The sequence below is a fragment of the Talaromyces amestolkiae genome (assembly GCF_001896365.1).
Source record: "Talaromyces amestolkiae strain CIB chromosome Unknown scaffold11.1, whole genome shotgun sequence".
Taxonomy (NCBI): Eukaryota; Fungi; Ascomycota; class Eurotiomycetes; order Eurotiales; family Trichocomaceae; genus Talaromyces; species Talaromyces amestolkiae.
In genome coordinates, this window is record NW_024468047.1 from 920,213 (window position 1) to 937,790 (window position 17,578).

Consider the following 17,578-nt stretch of genomic DNA (forward strand, 5'->3'; position numbering starts at 1 on the left):
GAAGTCATCACTCGTTGTAGAACTTCTTCATAATCAGATGCAAGAAATAATCAACGTTCACTCGCAAAGTGCCCTCGAAGAAATCGAGGAATTGCGTATTGTTGTACTGTGCTTGCAAGAGGTCGTCGAGCGGTACCTGGGCGTTGGCACCAGGTATCATCATATTACCACTACTTCCATCGAGAATGAACACACCAACTTCATTACTAGAGATACTGAGGTCAACCCGGTCCCATTGACGCTCTGTATAGCCTTTCCAGTGCACCAACACTCCTTTTTCGGCAAGAGTACGTGCTGAGTATTTGTAGGAACCAAGCTTGAATACTCGGCCCGTTTTCTGAAGTTCACGTTCATGGTCCCATTGCTTCGTGAAAGGCATCAGGAATCGCTTCTTTCCTTTTTTGTTCTGAAGAGTCGTCATCGAATGCTCAATGTAGTCATTATAAGTCTTAAGCTGCTGTTCAAGAAATTCAGCCTGATCATTCAATCTGGACAATGTCAGACGAACGCTCTCTAGCTCTCGTTCCCGTTGGATCCTTCGGCGGTGCTTGGTTCGAATGTCTACCGCAATCGCATTCAATATGTCTTGGTACTGATTATGCCGGCTGATTTTTCCAGATTGCTCTAATCGAAGTATATTTTCGAGAGCGACACTCTTTAGGTCCGCATAATTCATGGTGCTCAGATCTAGCGCTGTATTGACTTCAGAGTAAGCACCTTTCCTTTTGTTGTTCGCGGAAAGTTCATCGTGAACCAGAGACAGCCATCTTTGTTCATCCTCTTCCGTTGGAGGCTTGAGCATGATTTCCATAAGATTTGCTCCAGACTGAACTCTGATGATGTAAAGGATGCATCTCTTGGTCTCCATGAACAGGGCTTTGGTGCCGGCTTCCGGATCTATATATCACATTAGTACCTGCACATAGCTCTCGTAGAATGTAATTTCTTACCTTCCATGTTGGTAAGCTTCGGATGGAGTGTCAGACTGATTTCAGAAGACCTGACAGCCATAAGCTCATGCTGATTGGATTTTACATTACCGAGATCACGTATGATCTCCTTGAGGGTATCATCCGGTCGTGTGCATAGGAAGTCAATCTCGGATGCAACAAGTTGATGGATGGAGAAGATGTCCGACATTTTGATGTACAGGGTTGGTTTGGTCTTAGCATACAGATCGTTAAATTCATCAATGTCGAAATACGATTCCGCATCTTGCACGGAGATCACTAGACACAAGTTAGACATTTTGAATAAAAGGCTTCAAAGAGAAACTTACTGTCGCCCCAAATATCACCTAGACGCAGAATAAAGTTGCCGATATGAGGATTCAACGGTTGGAGGAAGACACCCTCTTCGCCAAACAGACGTCCTGATGCCACCTGAGAGAGAACCTTTGCGATCTCGCTTAGATCCTTTTTGTGCTTAGGGTCCAAGCTATGATCGACTACACCATGCTTCTCGGGTTCCAAGACAGCAGATTGGAGATAATTCTTCCAGATGCATTGGCCGGCCACCTGTAAAACGAGACCAGGATCTTCGTTGCTGTACTGAGCGATGAGCATTTCATACAACTCCTTGGCGATATAGCGTATGCCAAAAGGCATCTTTGGAAGCGCTTCATGGAACCTGCCAAGGAATTGCTCTGAGATGTCGCGAAGGTTTTCAAGGTGTTGGATGAAGATAGCCCTTGTCTCGGGATCCCGAATAGCAGCTTCTTTCGGTATGTCAAGAGGTCGTTGACTCTTCTGTCCGGTTCGGAGTTCTTCGTTGATGACGGCAGTGCGATAAATTTGCATAGGATCGCTTTCAAGGTCTATATCCGGGTTCTCAAGAATCCATTCTTTAACAATAGGATTGAGAATCTCTCGCAAGAACTTCCGGTCTCTTGGCGACTTGACGTATGCCACGAACAGCTTGAGCCAGAATGAGTTACATCGAACCCAGTCTTGCAAAGACGGGCAACTCTGTATCTCTTCTTTGATAGAACGTGTAATCAGCTTGATAAGGTAGTATTCTTCTCGTCTCTTTTGTGCGTAGCCGAAAAGACCCATGATGATGTGCTTGGTCTTGTCGTACTCCTTATCGCTGGTATTTTGTTCTCGTAGTTTGCGGAACAATCTGGAGAGGTATTGTGGCTGGGTCTGGAGCAAGAAAAACAAAACTTGGTATTGCTCGAGCTTTTTCCGTGAGGTCTTGTTCAATGCTTTGAGATCAAATGGGTCCTTCGACAGGATATTGTTATTCGACAGTAGAGATCCGACGTGTCCACCAAAGTGTTTCTGATGCTTGACGACTTCATCCAGGGTAATCTTGTTCTTGACTAGCAGTGCAATTTTGATGTCCAATTGTGAGACGTACTGATCTGCCATCTCATTTTGTCGAACCTGCTGTACAACATTTTTTCTGAGTCTTTCAAATTCAATTTCCTCATCAAAATCAAAATCACTATCGTTGAGTAAATGGACAAAACCTTTGATGGTGCCCACAGGAGGATTCTTCCCACTGGTGAGGCTTTTGTATGCCTGACCTTGAATCTTGCCTCGAACGAAACTCTGGACTTTGATAACCTTTTCCATGTTTTCTCGGAAGAAGCGTTGCTTTTCGGCGAATCGTAGTCGAATGAGATAACCTCTAATGCGTGCTTGAAAGTCCGTGACGATGTCTTCTTCGGCCTCTAGGTCCGACAAGATGTTGCCTACATCGATACGGACGAGCATTGCTCGAATTAGCCCTTGAAGTTGTACAACTTCATCTTCGTTCTCTTCGAGCTGTGAGAGGATCTGTCCAATATCTCTTCGTACTAGAGCAGCCCGAGCGAGAGACTGCAAGGTTGTGAATAGCGACGTGTTCTTTTCAAGATCTTGAAGATCGGACGTGACTCGTTTCCTGAGGAACATCCCACGTGTCATGGACTGAAGAAGCAGTACTTCTGGTTCTGTACCGGCTAAGGAGGACCGTTGCTCTTCAAGTTTGGACCTTAATGCGTTGGCCCGAATAATACTCTGCAGGTCCACAACCTCATTTTGATGTTGCCTAAGTTGATCGTGGAGAGACTTGAGCTGCTTACGGACTGCTGCAGCACGAACAGAGGACTGCAGTGAGCATATTTTGTCTTCATCCCGCGTCAGCTCCTTCTTTAAGCCTGCCACACGAGCCCTTTGAGCTGAGGCTCGAATGACTGATTGGAGGAATAAAACGGATGGAGTTTCGTGCTCTAGCTGAGCTAGCGTCTGACCTACTGACTGGCGTGCGTGCATACCCCTAATAGCTGCTTGAAGGCCTCTTACCTCGTTTTCTGCACCTTTAGTTTGCTGGACTCGGTCAGAGGCATGTTTTCGTTGTAGCGCGCCCCTGATTGCTGCTTGAATAGACTTTACTCCAGATTCTTCGCGTCGCATCCTCATCTTTAGTTGTGATATCTGGTCCCTGACTTTGCGGCCTCTGACGAGGTTTTGAATTTTCAAGACTTCCGGCTCCTTAAGCTGCCACCATTCCTCGTCGCTTTGTCTGCGCGCTCGTACCAAGAAACCCCTGGAGATAGCCTGAAGATTGACTGCGAATTGGCGCATTTGTAATCGATAGCCAGAGATTTGACGCGCCCAATCACCTCGTATCATGGACTGTAGCTCAACAATCACATGTTCATTGTCCCAAAGCTCGTTCATAACTTTGCCCAATCTGACCCGTAGCAAAGCACCTCTGATCTGTGTTTGGAGGTCACTGATAGAGTCTTCGTTTTCGTGTAGTTCGCGCTCGATACGTTCTTCTTCGGTTTCAACAGGCTCCGGTTCCGGTTCGGGCTCAGGTTCGGCGCCAAAAGACGCACCCATTCCAGAAAAACTAGGCATACTGACTCCTGCTTTGTCCAATCCCTTTTGCGTCTGTTCGAGCTCATGATGTTCGAATTGGAGCTGGCCCACCAAGTTCCCTATCCGGAAAGCAACGATTCCATTTTTATAAAGCAGCCATGAAAGAGCATGGATACAGTGGATAACCTTGGGAATATTCTTCTTCTCGTACAGATCAATTAGTTCGAACCGAAATATATCAGGTAGGGCGACCTCGTCGAGAAAGCGGAAGAACAACGCAATGTTATCGGAGTGTCGATATTGCAGACGCGGATTTCTAAAGATTCGTAGCGCTCTATTGGGATATAAAGCTTGTACGATCTCGGCCAAAGTCACACCATCCCGAAGGGCCTCTTCAAGCTGAACAATGGGCGGGATTTCCTTTTGAATAACATCTTCTATCCATTCTTTAGCTTCTCCGATATGACAAAGATATTCGTACGCCTGAAGAAACTGCCTCTGTTTATCCATCCAATTGCCAGCTGCCCATGATGACGAAACATTTTTGGTTTTGGTGACAGTGGTTTCTCGGATAGAGTCTGATCGTTTCAACCGTCTTCGATTCTGCAGGCCGACAACTGAAGGCAGAGCCGAATCAATGGCGAAGTCTTCGGTCTCTCCAGATTTTGCAAACTTTGATAGAGTTCGAAGGTGACCAGTCGATGATTTTTGAAACGTCTCGAGTTCCGGGGCCGTAAAGGACGCAGTCAGGTTGGGTGCGAGAGGGCTGTTCTGACTGTAAGAGTGCTGAGAACGCGGTCGTGGAGGCGTTGATGCTGGGAAGGGGTACTCTGTCATAGGCTGAGGAGATTGCTCCTCGTCCTGCCATCTTATCTTACGCTCAGGTGTTCCTGCGGGAGATACAGACTTTCGGTATACCGTATCATCAATGGTGTAGCTCCTGGCATGGCGAGTTGTGCCTTCCTTTAGCGAGCTCTTTGGAGAGGCATTGGGCGCTTGAGGCAGCGGGCGCAAAGAGCGTCGAATATTGCCATAAGTTTCGGCCGCGGAAGGCCGTCTGTCGTGCATACTGGAAGTATTCGAAGCCAAGACACTGACTTCGCTCATGCCACGTTTGTGGCCAAAATTATTCACGGAAGAAGCATTCGAAGAGATGGTACTACTTCGACTTGGCGCCGCATTATTCGAGAAGACAGAGTAGGCTGATGAACTTGTCGTAGAAGCAACGGAATCGTGCCGCAACGGGCTCGAGGCAGAGGTCCCGATATCGGTTTGTGATCGTCTGAAAGCTGATGGATGTGACATTACGCAGTGTAGGGCGAAAGGCGGGAGGTTCGAAGATATGAGTTAAGCAAACAATTCGACACCAAGGAACACATGCCTGCGCCAGCAGCGTATGAACAATGAAAGGCTTAATCGACGGCCGGCGTATATATTTCAATCAAGGGGCTCTACAAACAACGTGCGAGCAAGGAGTTTGGCCGAGATGGTGATATTGAATAGTTGAGTGACTCGCCGAGTGGTGCCGCCAGATAAGGCTGACCTTTGATGATGGACGACGATGACAACAAAACTAGCAGGAACGGGGCAAGTGCCTGGTTTCGGTCGCAGCTTCCCAGAGGTTTGTGATCTTTTCGGGAGGGGTTGCCCGTCCGCCTTGTTTACATTTGTCCCGATCGGGCATAGCCGCGCGTTGCCGGTTGCTGAGGCTTGCTTTGCGCGGAAAGTCATGTGACTTACTAGCGCCAAACAGCCGCGTTTCATTGTAATTACGGTATTTGTAGCAGACTATTGCCAGAATTTGTGTAATATCCGTACTCAGATGTTTCAAGCCTTGGTGCTTAATCCCCGAAATGACGACCACGAAGAAGTAAGATCGCCCCACCATAAACGACATTCCAAGATTTGCAAAAGCCAGATTCGAGCTCAGGCCAGATCTTACATATTGGATTGATCAGCTTCTTTGGCATTCCTAGAGTGAAGATGGCTTCTTCAGATGCTCTGAAATATGTCTACAAACTCGTTCCGTCAAGTGCGCCCATTCCCGAGTCTTTACCAGACCGACTGCCCGTCAGCGATCTAGACCTACAGTCGGGCTTCATCCATCTTTCTTCGGCTCGTCAGGTACCGAATACTCTGAAGTTCTTCTTCAAGGACGAGCCTGTTTTATATGTACTCCGACTCGAGTATGCCATGGTCGAAGACAATATACGATGGGAAAGCCCGGATGCGAAGATTTGCGGACCACGGGATGGGGAGGGAATGTTTCCGGTAAGCATGATCATATCCTGTACGGCTACACTATAGGTCTTATTAATAGTTTAATTCAGCATCTCTACAATGGTCTAAAACTAGGAAAGGACGAGATCGAAAGTGTCGCTACTTGGAAGAATGAAAACGGCTGGGATAATGCATTAGAGGAAGCTGCCTCATGGCTGATTTAAATTCCCCGATAGACTAGAACAATTTGAAATTTTTATTCAGGTGATGTCCCAGGGCAGAGGATAGAACGACTCAATCACCGATAGGATAACAATGCAGTGTTTGACCGTCTATGAATGAATGTCAGTTCACTCTACCCAAGAAGGGCTGGCTCACACACAGTATAGCGAAGCTTCGGGGCTAGCCAGGAACACAAAGGTAGGAGCAACCTCGCTTGGCTGTCCGGGACGTCCGAGTGGGCTCTTGGTATGCCAGCCTTCCATTTGCTTCGCTGTTCGTGTATCGGGTTGAATAGGGGTATAGATGGCACCGGGTCTTTAGCATCAGGTCGTAAGTACTTGTTTTTGTGAAACTCAGGATTCTAAGATATTACGCCACGGCATTGACCCTTATACCCTTTGAAATCAACTGGGTTGCTAAGGAACGTGTGAATCCTACGATAGCTCCTTTGGTCGCTGCATAGTCGACCATACTCGGAGAACCACGAAAAGTGACCACAGAAGTAGTGTTTATGATACTCGAAAGAAGGGTAATCAGTACAGAGTTCCAGTCAAGTGGATATGGGCGATACTTACGTGTCTCCTTTCTTCATGTATGTAAGTGCATACTTGGTCATTGCGAACATCTGTAGGATGTTGCTTCGAAAGATATGCTCAACAGTATTGAGGTCGATATCGGTGAAGGCCTTACACATGTATTGCTGGGATGCGTTGTTGACAAGGATGTTGAGACTTCCGTAACTATCGGCCCTAGCGTTAGTACATATCTCGATGCCCATCAGTATGCGATTATCGAGACATATTCATACCTTCGAAAGTGTTCGTCAACAACTCGACGACAATTTTCATAGTTGGTCAGATCACCGGCAAAGAGAAAGCAAGATCTCTTTTCAGCTTCCACCATTTGCTTGGTGTCTTTCGCGTCTTCTTGCTCCTCGGGAAGATGGGCGATTGTAACGTCGGCGCCTTCCCTTGCCATAAGAACAGCAACGGCTCGACCAATGCCGGAGCTGACATATTCATTAATGTTCGTTTAAGTATTCTCAGGCAACATCCGAGATATACACTTACTCGCCTCCCGTAATCAGCACACTCTTGTCTTTCAATTTGTTATTTCCAACATAATCAACGAATCCATCGCCTTTAAGTTGTGTTGGTTCACTAGCCGGCTGCATATTTTTCTCGAGTCTTTGGTAAGAACATTAGAGTTAGCCCTGTCATAGACATGACATTATATACATATATCATTACCCTGGCTTTGCTTGGCTTTGAGGAACACGAGGAGGCTGGAAAGTGCCTGGTAGTTTCATTTCTTGCGATGCCATCTTGACAATAAAATCTTAGCATTTAAGAGTCAATAGCAAGTATTTCACAATCTGCATTATATCTTATGTATTTAATAGCTCATTCGTTTGACTTTATCGAAGATCATGCTGTCGTCATTGTATCGCGAGGCAGTCCGACACCATGCTTACAAAAGGTTTATTGATAGTGACTGAAGTAAAATATGGGAAGTCATCCACCCGTAGTCAGATAGAAGCCAATGGTCGTGTTTAAAGCATCTATTTTTGATTCAAATGGTACCTCGGCATTAACAATGAATTTGAATCTGCGTGATGTCTGGTCTGTACATGACCTTGGAAATTACTATATATCGACACTGTCTAGCCTACCCAAGTAGATAGAGGTCCAAATGTCCACGATCTATTCAATATTGGGTCCCATAAATCAAAGCCATGTCAGCCACAATAGTATTCCTACTCCTTTCTGACAGGATCATACTTTAGTCACCCATGATGAGGGTATTTAGCTTGAATCATCATGAATAAAATACTCGAGTGGTCGAAGCAAGCAGCCAATAATCGATAACCATCGGTGTTATCGATAACGAGAGGCGGTTGCCTCAGGCCATGATTCACCGCCTCGTGGTCTTGACCAATCCGAGACTAGCGTGACTTCGAACCCCACAACCGAAAAAAAGTTATCTGCCTCAATCCAGAACTCGCCCTCTTCCTTCTCTCTTTTTTTTTTCTTTCTTTTCTTTGGGAAAGGAAACTCTTCCCCGTCAGCAGGAACCTATCATAGTTGTCTGTTGACTGTTTTCTCATCCATTCTTCTTGACTTTACTCTTTGATACCCCTCAATTTTCCCTATTTTTGTATTTTTCAATTTATCACCATGACTATCACCAACGGCGACGCCCAGGGCTTTTTCCAAGCCAAGGGAGATATCCAGGACTACACCAAGGCTCTGGAGATCCTTGAGAAGGACTATCCTACCCGAGATGGGTTGGATGTCGATACCCTGCTTGACTCTGACAAGCACGGTGCCTTGACATATAATGATTTCCTTATCTTACCTGGTTATATTGGTATGGCATAGCTCATTTTAGTATACAAAAATCGAAATTGTACTGACGCCTCCATCAGGATTCCCTGCTTCCGAAGTTACTCTTGATACCCCCGTCACCAAGCGCATTTCATTGAAGGCGCCTCTTTTGTCCTCTCCTATGGACACTGTCACCGAACACAATATGGCCATCCACATGGCGCTTCTCGGAGGTCTCGGTGTAATTCATCACAACTGCTCTGCCGAAGACCAGGCCGAGATGGTTCGAAAGGTCAAGAGATATGAGAATGGTTTCATTCTTGACCCTGTCGTCATCTCTCCCAAGACTACTGTTGCGGAGGCCAAGGAGCTTAAGTCTACCTGGGGCTTCGGTGGTTTCCCTGTTACTGGTAGGTTCTCTTTATTGTTTTTACCGTCATTTTCACGTGTTTTTTCGCTTTCATGATGTTCCAACATCTTTACAAATAACTTTCGTTCCACCGTAGTCAGCGCAAGCTGTGTGGAGAAAAGATTTCTATCTGATTTTAGCTCCTCATGCTATACTTATATTATTCATTCTTGTTGCGATCATTGCTAATTTAGCATATAGAAAATGGTACTCTCCGATCCAAACTCGTCGGTATTGTCACCAGCCGTGACATTCAGTTCCACACTTCCGACCAAGATCCCGTCACCGAAGTCATGTCTACCGATCTCGTCACCGCTCCTGCCGGCACCACCTTGGCTGAGGCCAACGAGGTGTTGCGTAACTCCAAGAAGGGCAAGCTTCCTATCGTTGACAAGGACGGAAACCTCGTTTCTTTGCTCTCCCGCTCTGATTTGAGAAAGAATCTCCACTACCCTCTTGCATCCAAGCTTCCTCACTCCAAGCAACTCATTGCTGCTGCTGCTATCGGTACTCGCGAAAGCGATAAGGAACGATTGCAGATGCTTGTTGATGCAGGTCTTGATATTGTTATTCTTGACAGCAGTCAGGGAAACAGTATGTACCAGATTGATATGATCAAGTGGGTTAAGAAGACCTTCCCTCAGATTGATGTTATTGGCGGCAATGTGGTCACGCGAGAGCAGGCCGCCAGTCTGATCGCCGCCGGTGTCGATGGCCTGAGAATTGGCATGGGCAGCGGTAGTGCGTGCATTACCCAGGAGGTCATGGCTGTTGGCCGTCCCCAGGCTTTGTCTGTCCACAGCGTTGCCTCATTTGCTGCCCGCTTTGGTGTTCCTTGCATTGCCGACGGTGGTATCCAGAACGTTGGTCACATTGTCAAAGGTCTTGCTATGGGTGCCTCCACTATCATGATGGGTGGCTTGCTTGCCGGTACCACCGAATCTCCTGGTGAATACTTTGTCAGCAGCGAGGGTCAGCTTGTCAAGGCCTACCGTGGAATGGGTAGCATTGACGCTATGGAGGACAAGAAGGCTGGCAAGGGTGGAAAGGATAGCAAGGCCAGCAATGCTGGTACTGCCAGATACTTCTCGGAGAAAGACCGAGTCCTTGTCGCACAAGGTGTGTCTGGATCTGTCCTTGACCGCGGCTCCGTGACCAAATTCGTGCCATACCTTATTGCTGGTATCCAGCACTCATTGCAAGACATTGGTGTGCGCAGCGTCCAGGATTTGCACGAATCAGTCAACAATAAGACTGTTCGCTTCGAACTGCGTAGTGGCAGTGCCCAGGCAGAGGGTAATGTCCACGGCCTTCACAGCTTCGACAAGAAGCTCTACTCTTAGGTTTTGCGACGGGTATAAGCAATGATTGTATGAGTGAAGATAGAAAAAAAGTGATAATGTATTATGATTTACTATTCAGCTTGAATTTGCTAGTGATCTAAGTTTTTAAATACTTGTATGTAGATCCGGAGGTGGCTAGCCTCGGCCCTTGCTCTCCCCGCGTTTCCTGGCTCCGTCGTGCAGTAGTCCAACAACATACTAGCATGCAACCGAGGTTACAGCTTATGTCTAATGTTTCCTACTTGGTACATCATTGAAGGTAAAATGCTACCTGTCACTAGGTACCAGAGAATTACAGTCTATAATCATAGTGGTACCAAGACGGTTGGCCTATACCTGAGCTCTATTTCTCACCACGGAGGAATCTTAACTAGACGCTATCGCGCGAAGAATCCTTTCTGTCATATCCAGTATCGATCGTTCTCAGCAATAGCAAGTCGCCAAAGCTCTCGTAGTCCATCCGACTCAGCAATGTCCGCAAAATCCAAAAAGAAGGAACTAGCAATCCCTCGCCCAAGCTCAAGGTAAGTCAAATACTGTCAAATCAACTTTAACAATCCAATCCCTAACCCCGGTGATAAGCGTCGTCCTCATCTCCCCAGAAAATGAAGTCCTCCTCCTCCACCGCGTAAAGACTTCAACCTCATTCGCATCAGCGCACGTCTTCCCTGGAGGCAACATCTCCGTCCGACACGATGGAGAATTCACAGTCAGCCCGGAAGATCCGCGGCGACATTATGATGCCATCAATTATCGGCGGGCAGCTATCCGGGAACTGTTTGAGGAGAGTGGAATCTTACTTGCGAGAGACGTTACTAACCCCAGGAAACTGGTGCATGTAGATGAGGCGGAGAGGGAGAAGGGGAGGCATGACATTCACAGTAATAAGATTGGCTTTGAGGAGTGGTTGAAGAGACAGAATTCGAAGGCTGAGATGGATACTGGTATGTAACTTCTCTATTTCCAAAAGTATGGAGTGGGCTGACGATGTTGAAGATAATCTGGTCCCATTTACGCATTGGATAACACCGCCGAATCTGCCAAAGCGGTTCTCGACGCAGATGTATCTCTACTTCTTACCCATTCCGGACTCGTCCGCAGCAGGTGAGAGTCTAGCGCAAGGATTACCCGAAGGAGGAAGGCAGGAAGTGCAAGTTCCTTCTTCAGACGGCGGCGTGGAGATCAACGAAGCCAGGTTCTTACCAGCATCGACCTGGCTACAGCAAGCTCAAGCGGGAGAAATAATTCTTTATCCGCCTCAATTTTTACTTCTTTCGATCGTTGCTCAGTTCTTGGATAAAGCTCCTCCTACGTCTAATGCAACGGAGAGACAAGCGCGAAGGAAAGAATTACTTGAGTTTATTCACGCCGGCAATCCGCCGTGGACAGATAAGTTTGTCTCCCCGCGAAGTCTGCAATTGCTGGATGATCAGAGAGCTGTTCTGGCATTGGATCATCCGGGGCCGGAGTTGGTTGGTTCAGGGAAGAAGGGGGATGACGAGAGAGTAATTTTAGTGAAGTTCGGGAAAGATGGGCCGAGGAACGTTGATGTGCGATGGAAAAGGGATGTTTTGAAGGATGAGAAGAGTTCTTTATAGTTGGTGCTAAGAGTTGAGATCATAACAAGAAACTATATATACGCACTAGCCACAATAAACACACGCACGCTTCCGGCAAAGTCACATGACCCACACAACGATTCCCCACCCAATTTCTCGAATTCGACGGGTAAGCCAAACAGACCAAATTCGCTTGGGACGCCGAGTTGCACATTGAAATTTTCGTTACCTCCATCTTCAATCAACCACGCCCCTCGAAGTCACCACCTTCAAAACCACACAAATCAGCCAAAATGGAGAACGAAAAGGGAGAGATTGTCGATCTGTCGGTGCCCCCGATCCCTCTTGAAAATTTCTTGACGAGAGAAAAAGACTAACGAACAACAGCTACGTCCCCCGCAAGTGCAGCGCTACCAACCGCATTATCAAAGCCAACGACCACGCCTCCGTGCAAATCTCCATCGGCAACGTTGACGAGAACGGCCGCTACACCGGCGAGAACGGCGTCTATGCGCTCAGCGGATTCGTGCGCGCTCGCGGCGAGGCTGATGACTCGCTCAACCGTCTTGCGCAGCGCGATGGATATTTGAAGAGTGTCTGGAGTGCTCAGCGATAAATTTTCGGCTTTTTCAAGCAGGGGATTATTGTTTTTGGGGTTAAAAATGGGTTGACGGACTCGGTTCAGATATCGGATCGGGATCGATGATATGATTGATGCGTTTTTTTTCTTTCTCTTCGTGTTCTTTTTATGTGTGTGCTGGAGTGGGGGATGAAATGTGGACTAGGGTTATGTGCCTGATGGTGAGTTTACCTTAGCTCTGGCAAATTCAAGCAAACGAACGAGAATGCTAATTCATACAGATGACACTTGTATGAACGATATACATATCCAATCCTATTCGTTCCCAATCAACCTCAACCTCTCAATGAAAGAACAAAATCTCGAAAAAAAGAATGAAATCAACCCCGAGACTAGATCTCAAACTCTAATCTACATCCATACTATCCATACCTTACACACAATACAAAAGAAACAAAAAAAAAAATCACAAAAAAGGACTTGTTACTAGAATGGTGCAAACGGCATATCAAGGCCTCCTCACTCTTTCTCTTCAGGAGATGACTTCCATGAGAGAGGAGGTAGAACATAACATTAAATACATCCATACGCCGAATATTATAGCATACCCGCCTATTGAAGAGCCACGGTTATTCTGAGATTACGAGCTGGGGCACAGATACGGGCGGGACATCGTAGATTATTTGATAGAAGATGAACAGCTAGGGAATTGTTCTATCTGTTCTATTTGAATGAAATTGTTTTTTATACCGTGATCATTACACATTCCGCTGAGTCTCGTTCCTTCTTTTAGTCTTTTGCTAGATTGATGATTTAATCCCTGTCAAGACGAACAGCTGGATTCGACTCGATGAAGTTCAAATCGACTTTGTGGCCGAGAAGTTCACGAATATTGCTCACTCCGTACCTATTTTTCGAAGTTAGTAGGCAATAATTAGACTATAACTGGGAACTCACTTGATCATGGTAGGCCTCTCAAGACTCAAACCCCAACCATACACACGCATATCCTTCGGTAATCCCATAGACTCCAACATCTCCGGCCTGAACATACCACTGTTTCCAATCTCGACCCATTTAGCCAATCCATCATGATATCCGAAAATCTCCATACTGGGCTCGGTATAAGGGTTGTAAGCGGGCTTGAAACGAAGGCGATGGATACCCATTTTCGCGAAAAAGACTTCCATGAAGCCGATCAGACCGCCGAGCGCAAGACCGAAATCGGCAATGACACCTTCCACTTGGTGGAATTCGGCCAAGTGAGTGGCGTCGACCGCTTCGTTTCGGAAAACGCGGTCGATACTGAAGTAGCGGGCAGGACGGGGGTTGGCGGCGAGTTTGTGTAGCATGTATGTCGACACGGAGGTTGTGTGTGTTCGGAGGACAAGGCGAAGAGCTTCGTCGGGGTTCCAGGGATACCGGTATCCAATTGAGCCATATTTACCGGTTTCGTGGACAGCGCGAACATTGTCCCAGTACGCTTGATAGTCGAGGGGCTTGTCTTCTTGCGTCTTGGCAGATGATGGCACAGCCGATACCTTTTTCAAATGAGGGTTGTTGGGAGGGTCCTCACGAGGAGGGTCGGCCTTGAGAGGATCGGAAATGTAGAAGGTATCTTGCAAGTCACGAGCCGGGTGTTGTTGCGGTACATACAAGGCGTCGAAGTTCCAGAAACCCGTTTCGACGAAGCGGTTGGTGGGCATTTCCTCGAATCCCATCTCGAAGAAGATATTCCTGAATTCTTGTCGGACTTTGTTGAGAGGGTGCAATGCGCCACTTGGAGTCAGAGCTCCCTTTGCCTTGAAGTTGTATGGTTTCATATGAGCGGTTTTCCACGCTCCGCTCGTGAGCATCTCCTCTGTCAAGTCGGTTTCTTCCTTGACGAATTCCCGCGCATACTTGGGACCCTTTTTGAACTTGTAGCTAATCACTTTTTGTACCGCAATCAGTTTCCTCTTCTTCAAGTCTGCGACCACTTTGCCGTCAGGGTAGGTCTGTGATTCCTTGATGGTCTGCAGTAACAGTCTCGTCTCATCTTCAATCTTGTCTGTGTTCGCTCGTAACAAGTCTTTGTCTTTCTTGATCCAGCCTCGCTTGAAGGCATTGCCCTGCCCGACCTTGGCGATATCCTTTCCAACGATACCGGGGAGATCTGCGATTTTCAATCCGTCGAGAGCTGCAACGACGGCGTCGAAGACCTTGGCTTCGTGCGAGCCATTGGCGGCAATGGACTCGCCTTCCTCTGTCAAAACGAGAGCTTCTTTGTCTATCGCCTCATATTCCACCATCGACCGTGACGCTAGGCGATCCAATGCAGATTTTATGTTTAAGAACGGGACGGAGGGGAAGGTTTCGTTAGATAGGAGAGGTTGGTCGGTTGACGACAAAGCGTCCAAAACGGGCGCTGTCAAGTCAGACGCCATTTCGTGTTGGATCTGTTGGTTTTCGTATTTCAATGACTGTGACAATGAGTCGAGCGACGTCTCAAGTAGCTCAAATTGAGTGGATCGGTTGTCGCTGTGTGTATGACTCTTTCGGACAAAATTAGTCAAAATTCGATACGGTAAGCTATTCAACCTGCCTGTGCAGTTGCTGCCCCGCGGTTTTGCATGAGTCACATGGTATCATGTGACTGGCATTGATGCCTTGATGCCTTAGTCATCTTCAAGTAGTTAAAGTTACGAAGCTGCCAGACCATAGTAAACGATCGTGATGATCGCAATATACTGTCCATACACTCTAACCGGTAACGACCTCCTAAATTATTTCAACCAAGTCAATCTTCCTATACTCAGGTTGATTCCAAATTGACGATGTCACTCCGGAAACTCTCCTTGAGCACTGATAGCATCCCCATATCTCAACCACAAACTAGCTTCACCCGTGATGATCTATCCAAGTCACAATTTCCCGAAAAAGCGGACTGATTTGTACACAGCACATGGCGAGAAATTCCCAGTACAGTACCGGTACAACACTAATATTGTTCCAACATTTAGTCGAATCAACTAAAGTGTCTGTTAACACGCGATATGCCCGACAATCGCATGAACCAGTCAAGTGATACTAGTCCAAAATGGCAGCAGTACGGGTATATGATGGTTGATATAGTGCTGCCGCTCAATCCTGAAATTTTGATGGATGACGTCGTCTTACAAGCCCTGCCAAGGTCTGACATGTGTACGTACTGGCTAGTTAGTTGTATGTATCATTTCTTCTTGGATAAGTCGTATTATCGGCGTTCTTACAGCGATGTTCTCTGGGGTTTGGGTTGGTATATTACGTGCTGTACGTATTTCACCTTGAAGCTTCTACCGGCAAAAAGTGTGTAGCATACTAGCACGCTGGGAAAGTAAGGGGCCAGTCCGAGAAGCATCTTGGCGTCGAGTCGTCAATTTAAATACCCATGAACTACGCTGGCGCGGAGTGCTTAGATTAGATTTACAGCTTGCCCGGTCGCTATTTGCTTGACTGATGCAATCGCTCGCATGAAAATGGCTTTGCGAATACATGTTTCTGAGTGACAATGTTGACTACGAATTAGTTCGTTGGATCTTCATCTCAGGTGCCTGAAGTATCACATGACTTGGGCTTGAAGTGCTGCTTAATACTGCAATAGTGCTACAGATGTGGGCGTTCGTAAGATCACCATTGTTCTGGTAGACTAACAAGCGGATATTCATTTCTGATACGATATGGAATGAGCTAGCTCTGTACTAAGTAAGCACTTGAAACTGTGCCAATGAAACTCAATCTGTGATTCGGTGAACCGAGGCACCGATGATATTTTTTTTTAAAAATGTTTTGCGACTTGATCTGTTCCCTGGTCTGCTATTGGTGTGATGTCAAAGCAAAAATAATGAGCCCCTGTGATACTAAAAAGTAATCTGATTCGGAATAGGTACGTCCCAGATGGTGCCGTGATAGTACCATGGAACGGGGTATGGTTCATGGCATTGAAACTTCAGCTGTCTTGGCGGATGTGGTAAAAGCTGTCTCTAAGCAATCTATGAAAAAGGACACCGAATGCTTGCAAGATTTTCTTTCTGGCACCTGCTTGAATAGACGAATGGATGATAGAGGGAATCGTAATCCTCCCATAAGAGAAGATAACATCTGGATAAGAGACCGTACTAATCTGATAGAAGTTAGTGAGTAGATGATTTTCTGTAATAGGTTGTGTTTGAACTTTTAGCGGATGGGATGTTCCAGTACGGCCAATCAACACTCCAACAGATTGAAAACTTTGGACTTCCGCCGTCTTGAGCTTTACTATGCTATGTAGGTACGGAGGGCTACGGAGTCCCTATGGAGCTGGCACTAAGTGGATTGCCCCATCGACAAACTCGTGGCCGTCTTGTATGAAATATACCTGCCTTTTCCCGAGAGAAGTTTACTATGAAGTTGGTAGACACTAGGAGTCGCGATGGTTTAGAGTCGTGACTTCGACTCTAAATAAACGTCTTCCTTCACCACGCACGTACCAGCTGTTGTACAGACCTGGTACTATAGTAACTATACAGCATGTACCCCGTACTGACACCGTATCAATCACGGCATGCACAAAACACACCTGATTGACAATTGGCTGATCCAAACTCTAAGTGGGCCCACTCCTCTCCACACATACACCAGCTGATCTGAGTCTTGGCCAGTAGGAGCCACGAACTACTGCAAGATTTATCCACTAGTGTGCTTCCCATTGGCGGCATCTCGACCGGACCATCCCCTGATGCTGCACTAAGCCCAAAGAAGAATCAGTCACCCACACTGCCATTCATCCGTTATCCACGGCGATGCATGTTTTTCTGTTTGATTATTTGGTGGACGTCCTTGCCCCGGGTTGCTATTCTTTTCAGGAGGAGCAGCTACACCAGATACAGCCAAGCTCCGTACAAGAGGAGACGGTAAAATAACCTATTCGAAGCGTACGCAGGTAACATCGTAAGTAACCACCCGAATGAGGCGTACGGCACTCCCGAAGGAAATCGCTAAGTTGCTAATCGGCCAGTAGCCCTGCTGCTGTTATCGCTCCGCCTCGCGCTTTTTTCTTCCCTTCTTTCGTTCTTCAGAGGGTGGAAGCATCTTGCTCGACTTCCGATA

At 46.8% G+C, this 17,578-nt stretch overlaps 7 protein-coding genes across 7 annotated transcripts; 4 read left to right on the forward strand and 3 right to left on the reverse strand.

Moving 5' to 3' along the window:
* Positions 1-7: 7 nt before the first annotated feature.
* On the reverse strand, positions 8-4,880 carry BHQ10_006260 (uncharacterized protein; the record flags this gene model as incomplete). Its single annotated transcript, XM_040878827.1, has 3 exons — positions 8-897; positions 951-1,229; positions 1,280-4,880. 3 exons carry the CDS (start codon positions 4,878-4,880, stop codon positions 8-10), a joined length of 4,770 nt encoding a protein of 1,589 aa, XP_040734764.1.
* Positions 4,881-5,795: 915 nt separating this feature from the next.
* On the forward strand, positions 5,796-6,256 carry BHQ10_006261 (uncharacterized protein; the record flags this gene model as incomplete). Its single annotated transcript, XM_040878828.1, has 2 exons — positions 5,796-6,083; positions 6,143-6,256. The coding sequence occupies 2 exons, from the start codon at positions 5,796-5,798 to the stop codon at positions 6,254-6,256; spliced, it is 402 nt and encodes a 133-aa protein (XP_040734765.1).
* A 150-nt stretch (positions 6,257-6,406) lies between these two features.
* Positions 6,407-7,578, reverse strand: BHQ10_006262 (uncharacterized protein; the record flags this gene model as incomplete). Its single annotated transcript, XM_040878829.1, has 5 exons — positions 6,407-6,569; positions 6,830-6,994; positions 7,063-7,263; positions 7,325-7,441; positions 7,505-7,578. 5 exons carry the CDS (start codon positions 7,576-7,578, stop codon positions 6,407-6,409), a joined length of 720 nt encoding a protein of 239 aa, XP_040734766.1.
* Positions 7,579-8,431: 853 nt separating this feature from the next.
* Positions 8,432-10,333, forward strand: BHQ10_006263 (uncharacterized protein; the record flags this gene model as incomplete). The annotated part of the gene is made up of 3 exons (XM_040878830.1): positions 8,432-8,624; positions 8,683-8,991; positions 9,192-10,333. The coding sequence occupies 3 exons, from the start codon at positions 8,432-8,434 to the stop codon at positions 10,331-10,333; spliced, it is 1,644 nt and encodes a 547-aa protein (XP_040734767.1).
* Positions 10,334-10,804: 471 nt separating this feature from the next.
* Positions 10,805-11,931, forward strand: BHQ10_006264 (uncharacterized protein; the record flags this gene model as incomplete). The annotated part of the gene is made up of 3 exons (XM_040878831.1): positions 10,805-10,857; positions 10,916-11,277; positions 11,330-11,931. 3 exons carry the CDS (start codon positions 10,805-10,807, stop codon positions 11,929-11,931), a joined length of 1,017 nt encoding a protein of 338 aa, XP_040734768.1.
* A 254-nt stretch (positions 11,932-12,185) lies between these two features.
* Positions 12,186-12,508, forward strand: BHQ10_006265 (uncharacterized protein; the record flags this gene model as incomplete). The annotated part of the gene is made up of 2 exons (XM_040878832.1): positions 12,186-12,217; positions 12,280-12,508. The coding sequence occupies 2 exons, from the start codon at positions 12,186-12,188 to the stop codon at positions 12,506-12,508; spliced, it is 261 nt and encodes an 86-aa protein (XP_040734769.1).
* Positions 12,509-13,285: 777 nt separating this feature from the next.
* BHQ10_006266 (uncharacterized protein) lies at positions 13,286-14,898 on the reverse strand (the record flags this gene model as incomplete). Its single annotated transcript, XM_040878833.1, has 2 exons — positions 13,286-13,379; positions 13,430-14,898. The coding sequence occupies 2 exons, from the start codon at positions 14,896-14,898 to the stop codon at positions 13,286-13,288; spliced, it is 1,563 nt and encodes a 520-aa protein (XP_040734770.1).
* Positions 14,899-17,578: the final 2,680 nt, after the last annotated feature.